Here is a 17457-nt window from a genome sequence, read left to right as displayed (position 1 = left end):
TAAATTAAGCTACTTTAATACATAGTAACAAAAACATACTTACAACGTGTAATGCTTTATCAGCTTTAAAATGTTAACCTATATTTAAATAAAATATCATGCTAAAGTGACTCCTCAAATACATTTCCTTTTAATTCAGATAAAAAAGTTTTTTTTAACATGGGTTCATTTAAATATGAGAAGACAATTTTAAAATTGATGAAGCATTGTGTTTTTAAACTGAGTTTATGTTACATTGTACATAAAAGATATTAATACCATAAAACTAATACTAAATAATAATAATAAAAATAGAAGTAGTTTTATTTATGGTTACAAAATGTTTTTATGCCATCAAAATGTAATTCTCGTGAAAATCACAAAATTCTAAATAACTATAACAATTGGATAACCATGCATAATTTTCTTGTTGGAAATGACCTCCCAGATTATCTCTCAGCATTTGATCCTCCACTTATGGGATCATGTAGAGTTCTTTGAAAAAATTCAATGCGTATTCTGAGATGCTCATGTCAGTTCAGGTTTCACCATCCCAATCTTGACTGTTAATATAAAAGTTTCACAACAACTCACTGGCCATTTCCTGAAAACACCCCTTCTGTTTCTTTTTTCAACAGCGTTAACAGTCATACTTAACAGCATAACGATATTTTCGCTCAGAGGCAGATATTGTTAATTGGTTGAGTTCTAGCCAATCACAAGATAGCTCTCACAGCTAGACTTGACTTGCAAATATATGCACACCACTGGCTCAGCCAGTGTCAGTTTAACATCTCTAGATTGGAGGTTGTACTCTACTGTACATTCTTGGCAGAAAAATCTGATTGTAATTGCAGAAGCAGTCTTTCATTGCTGTGTGAACTGGAAAACATACAGTATAGTCATTACACCAGCCCTGGAAACCTAAGAATGAATACAGTGTTGTTGTATTGCAGTTTGTGTCACTTAGCATCGACTACTACATCATGTGTGAGCAGAATCTTGAGTATCTGAGAGACATGACGGGGATGCTGATCTTAAACATCAATAATGGCACAGAAGACATTGTCTCTACAGCACTGGCAACAGAAAATACCTCATAGCTGAGGCAATTAATGCCAAATGGTTATCAAACACCAAACACCTGCCCTTTTGATGTAGAACATACTTTTGTGACAACCATCATATTTAGATTAAACAGCTGACACTTTCATTTACTGTACTTTAAAAAGTGTGCTTGACCCTTATATTAATGCAATCTCATTAAAAGTTTATTGTAACCACTTATTGATTGTTTTAATCTTCACCTTCGATCATCTTACCATTTGCAAAGCTTAATTTAAATTACACAGGTATATATTTTTGGAGGGATCCGGAAGTAACACACTTACCTGTAAGTATGCATGAGAGTATTCCTCATCTCTTCATTATGGTAGCTGGGTGAATTGCCTAAACTACCATATAGAATAGAGTAGAGAAATTTAAAAGCAAAACTCCTAATTGAAAGTTTTGTAAAAATTATGTGATAATTAAAAAATATATTTCACTCCTTGCGTATTATGTGGTAATAGTGTAATCTACCATTACAGTTGCTCAGAAAAATAGTATAACAATTTTGAAGCACAAATATTTTCAGAATAAGTCCTCTTTTTCTTAACATTATGTTAAGATTATTTATAATACTGATGGTAATATAGATGTTTTCCCCTATAAGGACCATGCTCAATTTTAAACTATTTACTATCTTAATTGCAGGTTTCTAAGACATCTCATTTTAAAGGTATACAGGCCCATGGTCAGCATGTGATGCATTATGAGTCCGAGAGACATTTCAACCAGAATCATCAAAACAAACAGTAACCAAAAGCCATTGGGATTTGATGTATGCATTCAAAATGTAAAAATGTAAATCATCAATAAATACATTAATATTTCAGATTAATTATTTTTGTTAGTTTTTCTTACACTAAAATGTTGAAATTCGAAAAACTACGTCCTAGTGACCAAAAAGATTTAAATATAATCATGGATCATCTGGCATATCAAATTAAAAATTATTAAAAAAGAAACATCTTTCAAATTTAAATTTCATTTCTATCTCTTCTAGTTTAAAAGTTATTTGAAAAAAACCCGTATTTTAATACCATTCACACATTCTTCTTAGTAATTAAAAATAACAATTGATCAAATTCAGCAAAATATTTATGATAACCTCTTAATGTAATATAACATGTTATTGATAAAAAAATCACAGTACTATAATAAGCTCAGAAGTCTTATAGTAGGGATAGAGAGGTTGGTATTTACACTAGATCCATTACAGCGTTTTAAATGTCTTTTTACAAACCTAAAACAGCTGATCAACAATGATACACTATAGAACGAAATGTTTTTATATGTATGCAATTATTTTATTAAGTCATTGTAAATAAAACTAATAAGTCACTGACTAACAAACTACAGATTGCAATGACTTAATAGAACGATTTATTAGGGTTATAGTTTATCGTGTTTATAGTGTATCTCTCAATGTCAAACGGTTCAACCACAGGAAATTGCGGCTGGGTGGTCTAAAACACCCCGTATGAAAAAGCTAATCTTCTCTAGTTGTGTTTGTAGTTCATGTTGTTTTGAAATGATTTTTGTATTTCGTTGTAAATCCGACCATCTATAAGACAGCAAAATTAAAATTTACATTCAACGCCCTAAACATGATTATAGAACCACTGACAAGTAATTCAATAATTTTGTTACGGAAAAAAACAGCATTGTACTGGCTATGTGTAAAAAAGCACTCACACATCTATGAATAATATTAGTAACAGAGAGGGGTGTGTTTTTGTTTTATAAAATACAACCATGTGCAAACTTTATTGTACTTACAGACTACAATGATAAGTTTTGCATATTATAAAGTGCATATTATAGTTTTAATCTTGCGCCCAAAATACCCTGAGTTGCTGGGCTCGAGACCTCCGAACCCATTTAGAAAAGAAACCTTAAAGGTCTGTTTCATATGCACCCAAGTATATATTGATCCTCTGGCATTATGGTTGTTTATTAAACAAAAGTATTGCAAAGTTGTTTAATTAGAAAGAACAACTGATAAAAACACTATACATATTAGACCCCATTAAAAATCATTTGGATACTTAAAACATTTTTTTAACTTTATTCTTATGACATAAAATGTAGAATTTTTCAGCACATTCGAATCTTAAAGTTTACCTCCCAACAAGCCTCCTCCTCCAGCAATACATAATTTTCATTTATTATAACATAAAAGATGGTTGCCTGCACAAAGTACATAGAGTTCAATAAAGATTCAAACCTGAACAATCTACCACAATTTAAGGAGTGGGTATCTCAATAAAGGGAGTATTAACAACCATATAATTGTATTAAAATGTCTATTAAGTTACTTATCAATGTTTAATCTGACTTATTCAATATGATTTACAAAAAATAAATTCGGCTTTAACTGTAAAAATAGTCTTTAAATTTTTAATGTTATCGCGTTTTCCGATTTAAAGTGGATTTGGGCAGGTCCAGATGACCTCCCTTTATGATATAATATGTTAGTAGTAAGGTGGAACACTTTTATACCCTGCAACACGGAGTAAGTTCATTTTTTGCTGTTCCAGTGGCTAGTGTAAAGTGACGCTCTTTGCATCTGTTATTTGTTTGTGTGTTTTTAAAATGTTTACAACCCAACAACAAGTTTACATCCTTCAGTTGTGGTGGAAGCATAATAAAAATACTGCTATAATAATTGAAGAATTTAGTGGTAATTATCCAGGTGTTGCGATATCCACTCGACAGTATATGTGGAAGTTAAATACGAAATTTGAAAACACAGGAAGCGTTTTAAATGCCTTGAAGTGTAGTCGTCCATGATCAATTTGCAACAAAGAAAACCTGCGGACAGTTGCTAAAGCTTTTGTAGCCAATCCCGGTAGATCGACTCGTAAGGTATCTGCTGAACTAGAAATATCAAAAGAAGCGTACAAAGAATGTTAAAGCAATTAAAATTTAAGCCATACCGTCCATCTTTACTCTAAGCGCTTCACGAGGATGATTCCTATAGGCGATTGGAATTCTGTGAGACAATAATTATCTGCTCAGAGGCTGATCAAAATTTCTTGTGATTAATTCTGTGGTGTGATGAGGCATGTTTCATACTAAATGGACGTGTTAATCGGCATGACCTCGCCAGACCTGACCCCATGTGATTTTTCACTGTGGAGTATTATAAAGGAAACTGTGAATGCTTCAAAACCTCAAGATCTTGACAAACTCAGAAACATAATTAGAAATTCATTTGAATTTGTTAATAACGATAAACCTTTATTGCTAAAAATTTGTGATTCTGTTCTAAGTTGTTGTATGATGTGTATAAAAAATCAAGGAGGACATTTCGAACAACGGCTATAACATAGTATGGTAATATGTAAGTAATTTCATATAATGAATTTGTTTTCTTGCCTACAGTAAAAGTGTTTTATTCAATTAACCTATAACGCCTTTAAATTTCTCTTCTGAGGAAACAAACTGACATATGCGCCACCCTGTATATTTATTGAATAGTATTAAATCTTTCCAAAATTTTGTGATTCGAATGTCTTGTCTATATGTTATAAATAATGTTTAGGCATTTATTTGTTGCTTATGAAAGGAATATATATTATTACTTCATCTATAATAGCACTAAATATTTTGGAAAACATTAAAAGGAAATGTTTGCACAAAAAGCTCATTGATGTATTTTATTGACTTTGAGTATGATAACAATAACAATAGCAGAAAAGATACATGTCATACTTTTAAAAGCTCTAAAGGTTTACAAAATTGATTAGTAAATTTCAGCACTTAGCATCAGTTTTTATGTACAACTTAAAAAATTAGTTTAATTTCAACTGTTTTTTTTTATGTAAATACCCTTAGCGGCTTACAAAATTTACATTTGCTCAAATAACAATAAAATTACCAAATTGCTTTATATAAATCAGATTTTTAAAGTTAAAATTCATCCACAGTAGTCCAGATAGAATAGTGTGTGCAGAATTTCAAGAAATTGGATATACGAGGGGGTACCCAAAAGTAACCGGAATTGTATTGCTGGCAGCCGGCAGCGTGTAGTACACATTCCTGCCGCTAGGCGTGTGTGTCGCGCAACCCATTGCAAGCTCAGTGACCCCAGTTCCGTTGTCCTAGTGCATTCTGTTCGTTCGTAGTGACTGTTTTCGCTAACCCTGTTTTGTTCTTGTTTCGTTTTTTGTCATGGCAAGTTTAAGTGAACAACGTGCAACTGTGAAATTTTGTTTTTTACTTGGTAAAAATGCTGCAGAAACTATTTTAATGTTGAATACAGCTTACAAAGATGATGCTATGGGGAAAACTCAGGTCTACGAGTGGTTCGCTCGATTTAAAAATTGCGACATGTCGATTGAAGACAATCCTCGTTCTGGACGTCCATCAACCTCTCGAACGGACGAAAATGTTGAGAAAATTCGTGAACTTTGTGCTCACCGACCGTCGACAGACAGACAATTGAGGAACTATCAGAGAGTAGTGGGTTAACTTGGAGCTCGGTTCAGCAAATTTTAACAGGAGATTTAGGACTTGAAAAGGGTTGCTGCCAAATTTGTTCCTCGACTTCTGACTGACCATCAAAAAGCACATCGAGTTGAAACTTGCCGCCTTCTGAAAGAACATCTCGAAAATAATCCCGATTTTCTGGAAAAGGTAATTACTGGTGATGAGTCATGGTGCTATGGTTATGACCCAGAAACGAAGCAACAGTCAAGCCAATGGAAGTCGCCATCTTCACCTCGTCCAAAAAAATGTCGGCAAGTCAAATCTTTTTTGATGCTAAAGGCATTGTTCATTCTGAGTGTTCTTCCAGGTCAGACTGTCAACCAAACATTTTATTTGGAGATTTTAAGAAGATTGCGCAACAGTGTTCGCCAGAAAAGACCCGATTTGTGGCAGACTGGAGACTGGTTCTTCCACCACGACAACGCACCGGCATACACAGCCATCTCAGTTAGGCAGTTTTTAGCCAAAAACGGCATGGTTCCGCTGCCCCACGCACCTTACTCGCCTGACCTCGCTCCATGCGACTTTTTTTTATTTCCACACATGAAAAGAGGCTTGAAAGGTCAACGATTTGACAGCGTTGAAGAGGTTAAGAAAAAAACGAAGCTCGAGCTTGCAGCCATTTCTAAAGATGACTACAAAAAATGTTTTGATCAATGGAAATACCATTGGGACAAGTGTATTAGTTGTAATGGAGATTATTTTGAAGGAGATAAGGTCGTATTGTAAAAAATTTGATAATATATAATTTTTATAAAATAATTCCGGTTTTTTTTTGGGTACCCCCTCGTATCAGTGGCCTGAAGAGTTGCCACAGCTATTATAACAGATCAATATGATTCAAATTTAAATTTCAAATAGTTTGCGGCAAACTCAGTAAGCAGAAGTTGTGTTATCACAAACAGCTGGTTATTACATGTAAGACTAAAACAAGTAATAAAGCACAAGATGTCAAATTTATACTGGAATCAATTTGATTTATTTAATTGCGTTTATCACTAAAGAAATTTAAAACATATTGGCAATATTAACGAACATTAGGGTAAAACTTATTAATTTAGGTTGGGGGCTGAAAGGCTCACCAGCTTCTGGTGTGTTGACCTGGCAGTTGTAGTGGATTGCTTTTCTTCTTCTGGCAGGATCGGTTTAAAGAGACAGGACTTGTGTTAGTGGTACTCGTGCTAGAGAGCACATGTTTTTACAACATTTTTATGATTAAATTTGTGAAGTGCCAATTGTAAATTATATAATGTAGTGTGATTAACATCTGAATATATTTGATTTTAATCATTATGTTGTAAAAGAACAAGTGTTACGTGGATAATCGGAGTGGCATGTTCATGTAAATTAAACTGGTGAATGAAATTACATAAAATAAATTAATACAAATTAAATTCAAGAAAATTTATTATCATGGAGATCATCTAATCCTGTGTTTTTACTCACTTCATTGGAATCACTTCACAATCAAGTTATCTACTCATCACATATAAAATTTTGCAAAAATCCTAACAATTTCACGCAGTCAACATAAACTATTGGCTAAATTCAATGACATGGTTTTTAAACATATGCAGTGACCACGTTTACCATTTAACATAACCTCACTTAAAAAACCTACAACTATGGCACATGACAATGTGAAGAAAATAATTAACATAATTCAAAACCTTCATCTTAACCTACATCAGACATCCTTCCATCGTCAAAAATAAACTTCAAAAAAAGAATATGGGGGAGTTTACATCAATTATTAACTCCACCGATATGCTGAAGTTCCTCATATTGCAGCAAAAACGTGGGGCTATTAAAATAAACTCCTACAATTGAACTACCTCACTATCAGCAGCGTTCCCACACTGGTTTTGGCTGTTATGGGCTGATAAAGAAATGACTAATGTTTAGCTAAATATTAATTTGACATAAAATGATTTATGTTAATAACAAAATAATATTTTACAAACATTTGTAAACAGGAACTAGACTAATGTTGATCATTCTTTCTTTATTCAATAATAATATGAATTGCTATCTAATTTAAAAGATAACCTCTCTTGTACTCTAAACTGTGCATAAAATATTGCAAACCACACGACTCGGGTGTTCACAAGGTCAGTAATCGCCGGCCGATGGCGGGTCCTCCCCTCCCCCACTGATCATCTCCGGGGTGCCTATCGCGCATCCAGTGTCCAGCGTTCATGTGATGTGTCTGTATGCCTATCTTGTATTGTCTTTGTGCGTTACATTAGTCATTATGCTTTATTTTGTTGACAACTATTCAACTGATTATATTATGAAATCATCCAAGATAAAAAAAAGACACTTCTGCCATTCTTCACTATACAAAATGAAGATATAAGTGATAAAAGTGAAGATTTTGGCTCAGGAAGGACATCTACTCCTGTGCCTGGTCGTATTTTGGGCACAAGGTGGGTATCCAGTTCCCTCAAAACAGTAACGGCCGTTTGGTATGGCTTTAGAATTATTTAGAAAACAGCATTCCAAAAGCTCTAAACTCCCTAATCAATTGCTTCAAGTTCATTCCTTGCAGTTCATCAGAGTGTGAGCAAGGTTTTAGTCACATTAACGTAACCATATCACCATCTAGATCATCAGACATGTATCAGCGCTGAAGTTTATCAAGCTGAATGGACCAAACATCTGGACATGGAAACCGGAGGACTATGTCAAGACATGGTTATGACATCACCACTCAGCCGAAGACACTGGAATTCGATGTGCTCAACCAGACAGAAAAGAAGTGGGAGGATATTTTTGTTTTATTTCACTTCTTGTGGTTTTTAAAATTTATGTTTAATTTAAACCTTCCTAACAATTCTTAATAACGTTTAGTAATGTATTGTGAAATATATAAAAATAAGATTAACATTTATTTTATTTTTTCTACAATTTTTTATATAAGTTAACTTAAACTTCCTGTAGACTCAGTGATATTCCATGATCTTAGATACATTGAATTTTATGCAAATGAACCTAGTGTTGCCACACTGAAAAATTTTCCAATACACCACTGCTCACTATATAGTAAGTATAGTAGTACAGATCAGTTGGGGTCTTGCTACGAGAGTGACTGTAATATCTAATATTGTTCTACACCACTTAGAAAATCAGAAAACATTTTATAAATACAATTTATTCAATACTATGTGTTGCAATGAAAAGGACAACACTACCATTCAGTAAAACATTTATTAATCATTAATTTATACAATTCACTACTATACAGACTATATACAATGGAATGTTTATAAACAACGGTTTTTATGAAGTATACAACATTTATCTACAACGAAGCAAATGTAATGTACTGTAAATCTCTGGCAAACAATTTAGGAACTTGTAGTATTATGTTTTAAAGCTAAAACTGAAGAACTGTAATTAGAAAAACTTAATTTTAAATTTAAACAGAAGATAGATTACAACTAAGGCTATAACACAATTTCTGTTTTACCCTAGTAAAATAAATACTTAGCTTTTTGGCTAACATTTCATTTTTGTAACTATTAATATATTTTTATTTGTTAATTTCAGACACAGCTTTACTTAAAATTTGATAAATATATTTCAGAAAGTGGAATAATTTACCAAGTAATTTTGTTACTTCCTAAGTTAAGAATAAATAGAACTAACAACCAAAGCAATAATGTCAAAATAACATTTGGGAAATTTATAAGTCTCCTCCAATTCACAAATACTCAACCAGAACTACAAGTCATTGTTTTTAACCAAAACATTTTCGTTGCGCATTCAAAAATAACGTTATTTAAGTTTTTTTTTTTTTTTTTTTAATTTAAACACTGGCTGATTGTTTAAATAAAATCAATTTTCAACTGTATTAAAAAAAACTGTAATTCCGTTTCAAACTACTAGTCTGTTCAACACATTCTTTGATGTCGCAATACAGTGATTAATAACTTTACTGGACTCAAATAAGACTTTGCAAAAGTGAATTGTTATTCAGATATCCACTAATTTGTATTATGACAAGTTAAGAAACTCATAGTTTTTTGTTAAATAATTGATAACAATCATCTGTAATACACTAGACCATATAAATCATCTAATTAAAACTGTTATTTTCTTTTTGTTATGCTACTTTTCACAGGCTACAGGCCTGTATCATACAAAACAAAGTTGGAAGAATCAACAGACTACTGATGAATTGTGCTCCAGTCAAGATAGGACTAGATCCATGTTATCATACACTTTCATGGCACTGACCGTGTGATCACAGGTCATGTATATTCACAAAAATGACAAAACTCAAAATATAACATTGGCTATTTTGAAATTAATACATCAAAATTAAAATATACGATTCACTTAAATGTCACAAATTGTATATTTACATTTCTACATCATGTATTCTTGTTACTGAGATTCTTGCACAATAATTTAAAATTCACATTCTAAAAATCAACAAACATAAAAGTATTGCACAAACTTGTTTAATTATTAAAATATATATACTTTTCTGAAGTGTGCAATAGGAAGATATTAATAAACTAAAAATGAGGCCCTGCATTTTAAAGATAATTATTACAATAATTATTTCATAATAAACTTTGACCTTTAATTCAAAATATAAATATATTTGCCTGACTGTGATTGCAGGGTGGTATGGAAGATAAGATATAACAGTCATGTAAGTGTGTGTGTGTGTGTATATATAATACAGTGGGAAGAAATTATGTGGCATAGTGTAACACGGATCAAACAACCATAGGATAAAAATGCAATCTTTGGGGAGCGTCCTCAAACAACAACCTTCAACGTGTTATGGTCCTTCAGAAGCGGGTGATAAGAGTAACGGCTGGCCTTGCGCCCCGGGACAGCTGTAGAGAAGCCTACAAAGACTTAAAGATACTCACTGTGACAGCTCTCTACATTCTTGAGATCATCCTACATGCTCATAGTCTCAACTTGACTCGAAACAACCGCCATGGAAGGGAAACCAGGCATGGGCATAACTTCAATTTACCAGCTCACAGAACTGCACTATTTACCAAAAAACCATCTTATGCTGGAGCTAAGCTATTCAATGCTCTCCCAACCCAGCTCAAGCAACTGGAGGAAAGCAACTTGAAAAGAGGACTGCGCTGCTGGCTTATGGAGGAGTCAATTTACACCATTGGTGATTTTCTGGAGAGGGAAATTGAACACAACACCATAATTTATTACTTTTTTCTTTTATGTTGTGTGACGACTGTTCTAAAATTGATGTTTGTGAATCAAGTTTTCTGTATTCGGTAATCCGATGCACAACACAATCAAATCTTAAATAACATAATAAATTACAGATCACAGCACCAAAAACTGTTACACAAACAAACAAGCACAGTAATGCACATGTGCTGTTACATGTTAAGTGAGTGTTTTATAAAATTCAAGTTTATCTAAGACATTCTGTTTCAAACCAAAATTCCACAAAACAAGTTAATTATCAATATTTATTTTAAAATTAAAATTATTGTAAACTGTGTTCTTTTTTAATACATTAAACCTATTACTCTAAAACTAACTCATATTTTTGACACATGAGGGACACAACCTGTGCTTGGGCTCTCAGAGTTAAATTATTTTAATAGGAATTCAATACTTACTACAGTTTATGAATGTATAAAATCCTTTTTTTTCTCTAATAGCAAACTTACCCATAAATCAGAAGAAGAAACCAAAATGATTAACTCCTGTAACTATAAGAGCTATTCAGAAAGTATGATCCAACTTTGCCCGACACATGGGAATAAAAGGCAGAATGCTGCCACTATCTATCTGGAATTAAAAGAGCCAGTACTAAAATTATCAGTGTCTTACTTGTTAACCCTTTTTGATAATTAACTTAAGGCCACTCCACCACAAAGTGGCATAATACATTAAATAACACAATAAAATAAAATAATATTCTTTGGAAAACCTGCAGTAGACAATTTAATATCAAAACTTTAAAAATTATTTTCACTTTTTCAAAATATGAACTGCTTCAGAGACAACTAAAAATCAAATAGTAATCCCCCTTGAGTGATCCATGGGATAAAAAAGCATAAAGCGGTAAACCCGCTGACAAAGATTTTAACTTGTCCCAATAAAAAATAGTGAATAATTTAAAATGTAACATTTTGTATATTGTATACATGAAAAATACGTTAAGTCCATTTTTGAACAAATAGAACATTATTTATAACTAGAAATTTACATAACAATCACTTAAAAAATATTTAATTTCAATTTCAATTGTTTCAATCAGGTTTCTTAGTTACCACTCAAAAATATAAAAGTTCTAAACTTTAAACAGAGACATCTTGTGTGGAGACAAAAGATTTTTTTAAGCAGTTTTGAATTTGTAATTTATTATGTTACGTTTTTAATGGCCACAAGATAGAGATTAAAATTTTGGGTTGATGTCCACTCTCCTTTTCACCCAATTTTTCTAAAACTACTAAGTAGAAAATGCCTATTATTTAAGAAGCTTATAATTCCATAAAAAGTATTTTATTTTATTTTCACTATTAAAAGAGATAAGAGGGAAGGATGGCTCTACCTTCAATGCTCTATGTTCTATGAACTGTTTTGATCTCATTCATTATCAAAACATAACTATGTAGGTATTTAATACTAAAAATGAATGGATGATGAGTGTGACTAGTGAGGAAGTTGTAATCTTGTAACCAAGTTAAGCTCTAAATTTTACATAGAGTTGTGTAGGGTTTACAATTATATTGGTTTGCTAAAATCTTTAACACCCTTCCCAAGACCTGGACACCTTTACAAGGATCCCTGTCATCAAAAGGGTTAGTGTTGACTTTGAGTAATCCAATCATTCAAAGTCACTGGATTACATGTCTCCGCTACCCATCTCAGCATTTAAAAAGCAGTCTTAATTACAGACAAATGGTTATTGGTATAACTATATAAGCATGTAAAACACTGGCCAATATAATGGCCACTAAAAAAACTCTGTAAAAAATTCTCTAGTGCATTTTCCAACGAGTGCAACAGTGATGGTTTCTCATCACCGGCTGTATTTGTAGTAAATGCCACAAGTTGCGGTGGCCAAGCAAATTAGCACGTACATGCAAGAAATTCTGTGACGATACATCGCTACCTGCTATTTTATTGTTTATATCTCTTGTGTCTTTCATTGTGTATAACTAATAATTTTCCTTTGTCATGTTTTGAAAATGCATGTGTGCATTTGGAAAATAAAAGAGAACAAAAATAACCAATCAGTGCTGGTGTAGGCCAAACAGTCTTGTATTGAAGATCAGACATCTGCAATGAAGGAACTTTGGTACGAAACCACAGGTTTGCCAGTATGCTAGGTTGGTTCGGTACAACAGAAAATAAACAAAAAAAACTTTTAACTGGATTCAACTTTTAACTTTGTTTATTTTTTTGGGTAAAAAGTAAGCCTAAGAATGCCATGTTATTTTGAAGAAATTTACGCAGTTGCAGCAGATAGACGCAGCAGACTCGTGATGATGCACTTCAATATAAATAGAAAATATGAAATGTAACCAAAATATTATTTGTTTAAACTACTGCAATTTGTTAATTAGTTTATATATCTCATTTTTTTCATTCAGAAAGTATAACGATAACATATATTTAAAATCGGTAGTTTGCCTGCTAAGGCATAGCTGTTGACCGTGAATAAACTTATTTGGAATTCAGATTTAGCTTTGACACATTACTAGTTATAATATTATAAAATCGTGACTTCCCAAGAAAATTTTAAGTACTTCTATTATCATAGACAAATTCAAAATTTTCAAATCCGATTTTAAATCTTAAAATCTTGATTCCAGATTCTAGAATTTCTAATCCTAATAGCCTTGTTTTAATCTAAATATGGTTTAAACAAAATCAACACCAATCCAATTTCGGTCATTCTTAAACCTTTGAGACCTGACTGATGATATAAAGAGTAATCCATGAATACTACTCTATCGCAAAAGAATTTGCAGAGGTTCAGAGAATTAGTTATATTTTAAAAACAAAGACATATCCCCTACCTTCTACTTTAATTTGAAAGATTATAATACGAACTTCCAGAATGTAGGCTTTAAATCCACACAAAAATATGGGCATACACTTGTACCACTTATTAAACCTATTATGAATTTAAAATGTATGAAAAATTTCCCTAGTCATGATGAAAAAAAATATATTTTATAGAGAAAATTTACAACTACAAAAATTGTGAAGGGAACACAGATTAGCTGTAAATATCAGCACATACATAAATATTGAACAAAGGTTTGAAAATTTAAATTAGAGTAAAAAACACAATTACCGCTTACAATTAAGCATAATCCACGCTTTTTAAAGTCCCTCGAAAGTATCATGGCTATAAATATAACCCACTGCCAAGTTATATACGTAGAATACATCAGAAAGTTATCTGCTACGTAAGTTATCGAAGTGAGGTTAATTCGTTATCTACAGGTTGACACAAGTAACGAACAATATCTTCCACAGTTTCCCCAGGAATACATAATCAATTACTGGCTCTTAAATATTTTTTTTGCCTTGAGGTATAAAATAGCAGAATCAGGCCATCATGAAAACACAACTAGAAAATAAATACATACAGTGACTATGACACAACATGATGTATGACTGACTCCTCATGTAACATTTGGTTTGACGATTTTGGTTTGAATAGTTCTAACTTCTGACCGATCGTCAAGCCATTGAGATGATTAGTTGATCAGATAAATGGTGAGATTTCCACCAGTTGTTCAACCAATGCCATTCTGACGATGAAGACTAACATGTGTGGGGAATTCACCCAACCGATCGTATACAGACTGGCAACAAGATTAGTTCAGCTTTGGATGTGACCGTGATGTGACAAAAAGGAACCTCACTTTTAACCTAAGTGATCTGATTACCAACCAGACTGTGGTGAGGAGCATTTGTTCACAAACCAAACTGAGATGATCGGTCGGCCGACTTTAATTGTCAAATGGATTGTTGTGTGTATGGGAGCTTACGTGACATAGGGTAGAACTAACTAAGATAAACTCCTCTACACTAGTGGAAGCAATTTTGGATTAACTGGTGTCAAGTGGAGCTTGAGACACATGGTCGATCGCACACATACTATCTACAGACAATGTAAACAATTTGGCAATATCACCGAGACGTGGTCGATCTTCATTCACAGTTACATGGTTCGAGTCACGTGAAATACAATGTTTGGGATTAATCAACTCCTAATTCAAAGAGCTGTAAAATTATTTCTTGATTTCATAATTTCTTACACACATAAACATTGTTCAGAGTCCTGAGATTTTTTCCTGTCTACAGGAAGATTCCCGGCTTATTCCGGGTGGGTGGCCACCCTGAATTCATATAAAAGTGAATGTTTAGAAACATAATTGCGAGTTGTAAATATAGGTTATTTAAAATAAACAATCTCTAGATGTACTGGCTATTTTACAACCAAATAAAACTTTTCCAAAAAAATCCTAAAACAATTTTTAAAAACAATAACAGTTTAATTATTATTAGAAACATATAAAGAAACAATATTGAACATTTCACATACAAAAATTGTTTGCATTAGTAGCTAGCTACCTTTAAACATTCACAAACAAAATTTTGGTTCCCTAACAGTAACAACATTCAACTTTGAGCTTTTCTAGAATAGAGCATCACATAATTGCAACCACAATATTCATTATATATTAAAATTATTTCAAAATTAATTATAATACTAATACATTATTATTAAATATGTCATACCTGTAATAAAACAATGGATTTGTTTTCAATTTTGCATAAATAAAACTATCACCCAAACCTAAACAGTGTACATGTAATTGACAACATTGATTTTTAACATTATTTGAATGTTTGATCTGTCCAAAAAGACATTAAAAATATTTAAAATCTTAATTAAAGAATGTTTGAAGCTTTTCTTACACTTATTCAAAACTAAAACTACCGGCCAAAGAGGTAATGCAACCAGACAGAACTGTCTGAATTACGTAATTTAATCTACACTCAAACACTTAAATGTAACAAGACAGTTGGCATAGACGGTCTTTTCCATCACATATTTACAAATTCAGTCGATCCAGCGCATGCACAATCAGGTTAGACGACATTGGTAGGGCGGGGAGAAGTGGGGGATGCAGAGGGGGCCGTGTTAGCTGACGATGTAAACATTGATGCGACCTGCAACACCCAGTACATTTATGACTCACACAGATCCTGGTGAATATGCATACAATAATTACTGACATACCAATTTATAAAATATCAATTGGATTATCGTCCTATCCCTAGTCTGATTGTACTAACAAAACTAAATAATACCTTTTAATACCTTAATACTGTGTTAAACCAGCACATGGGGACTCGGCTAAGCCAAATTATCAAAGTTTTAAACAAAATCATTGTTTAAACAAAGAAAAATATGAAACAGTCATATTTTGTTTGAAAACTGATATAGAGAATGATTTATTCATACAGTACAGTATTGACTATGAGTATAATATATACATTAAAATCATAATAGAATCACACAGAAAGATTTGACTCTGTTTAACTTCAATCAATGTCTATAGGTTGTGGTATATTTTCAGATGACGAGATAGTTTGCTCTATGTTTTTGTGATCCACTCAAGTGTCATACAAGACCCACTGTTTTCTGAAAATTTCAAAAATATGTCTAGGGCAGTTGTGTCATTATTATAGTTTTGTAATTTTATCTCTAATAGCTCCTGAGGGTTTAAGACATTTTGTTTAATCAAATCTAAATGGCCAAATCCTTGTTATCCTCCATCCATTGATTGACATATCTTCACAAAGATGACATTATCCCCTGATGGCGAGGATCACTATTAATTAAATTGAGGTTCGTTTTCACCTTCTTCACACCGGTTTTCAGCAAAAAGCTATCAATTTTGTAACATTTTAATGCAGATAAGTATAAAAAACAAAAGATCAGATTCTTATGGTGAGCTCTAAAGTTTTCAAGTTTGGGAACTGCTTTAGTGTTGAGAAAGGTAAAGGTTTTGAAAGTTTTTTTTTTTACTGCAAGAACAAAATGGTTAAAAATATGCTTTGAATAACTCTTACATCATCCAGGCATTAGCAAATTGAGATAATTTACAAAGTCTCAAAACATTTTCACACACTACAGAGCTCATCTATCTTTATTTTTCTTAAATCCTTTTGTATTAGACTCATTAAACTTCCACTGATGTTGAGTTAACAGAACAGTCTCCGGTATTGAAAGTTTGGGATGAAGATAAGTTATGATCATTGTTGAAGGTTTTTGCGGCAGGCTTTATTTTATTATTTTAACACATGTCTAGTTTTTGTATGATATGACGTATTTTAAATTTATGAAGCCATTCTTTTTGAAAACAATACCATTTAATCCTTAGGTAAAATCAATTCTATATCCATTCATTTATATCCAATCTAATATATTTTACATGACATACAAATATATAAAATAATTGGATAAATTTCCATTGAGACTAGAGAATTGAGTCCCTCAGCTAGTCCACCATATTACAGCGCACATAACAAAAAGAACATATGTATGCTAAAAATATAGATATAATGAGATATATATATGTGTGTGTTGTTTTAAATAGTTAAACATAAGGAGATTGAATAAGAGCCCTTGTAGTCTCCCAGCTGAGGCGGAAAAACCACTCGGCCACCGTTCACTTGTACACAATGACTCTGTCACTCTCAGTCACTAAATAGTGATGTGAGAGAGTTTTATTTTTTCAATAATCAAGGTCCAATTGTTAGTCTTCCTTCTGCTTTCCTAACACTAAACCACTTACACCTGAGGAAGAGATTGGATTGTAGATAGTTTTACTGATT

At 32.4% G+C, this 17457-nt stretch overlaps 1 protein-coding gene across 3 annotated transcripts in view; it reads right to left on the bottom strand.

The window, feature by feature from the left end:
• Positions 1-8768: 8768 nt before the first annotated feature.
• LOC124354090 (uncharacterized Golgi apparatus membrane protein-like protein CG5021) overlaps positions 8769-17457 on the bottom strand; it is a 49975-nt gene continuing 41286 nt past the window's right edge. For all 3 annotated transcript variants that reach the window (XM_046804295.1, XM_046804293.1, XM_046804294.1), the window contains one exon: positions 8769-15786. In XM_046804295.1, the coding sequence (XP_046660251.1) occupies positions 15706-15786 (81 nt within the window). In that variant the 3' untranslated portion in view covers positions 8769-15705. The remainder of the gene's footprint in view (positions 15787-17457) is intronic.

Source organism: Homalodisca vitripennis, chromosome 2 (assembly GCF_021130785.1).
Source record: "Homalodisca vitripennis isolate AUS2020 chromosome 2, UT_GWSS_2.1, whole genome shotgun sequence".
NCBI lineage: Eukaryota > Metazoa > Arthropoda > Insecta > Hemiptera > Cicadellidae > Homalodisca > Homalodisca vitripennis.
This window is presented reverse-complemented; position numbering and strand designations above follow the sequence as displayed.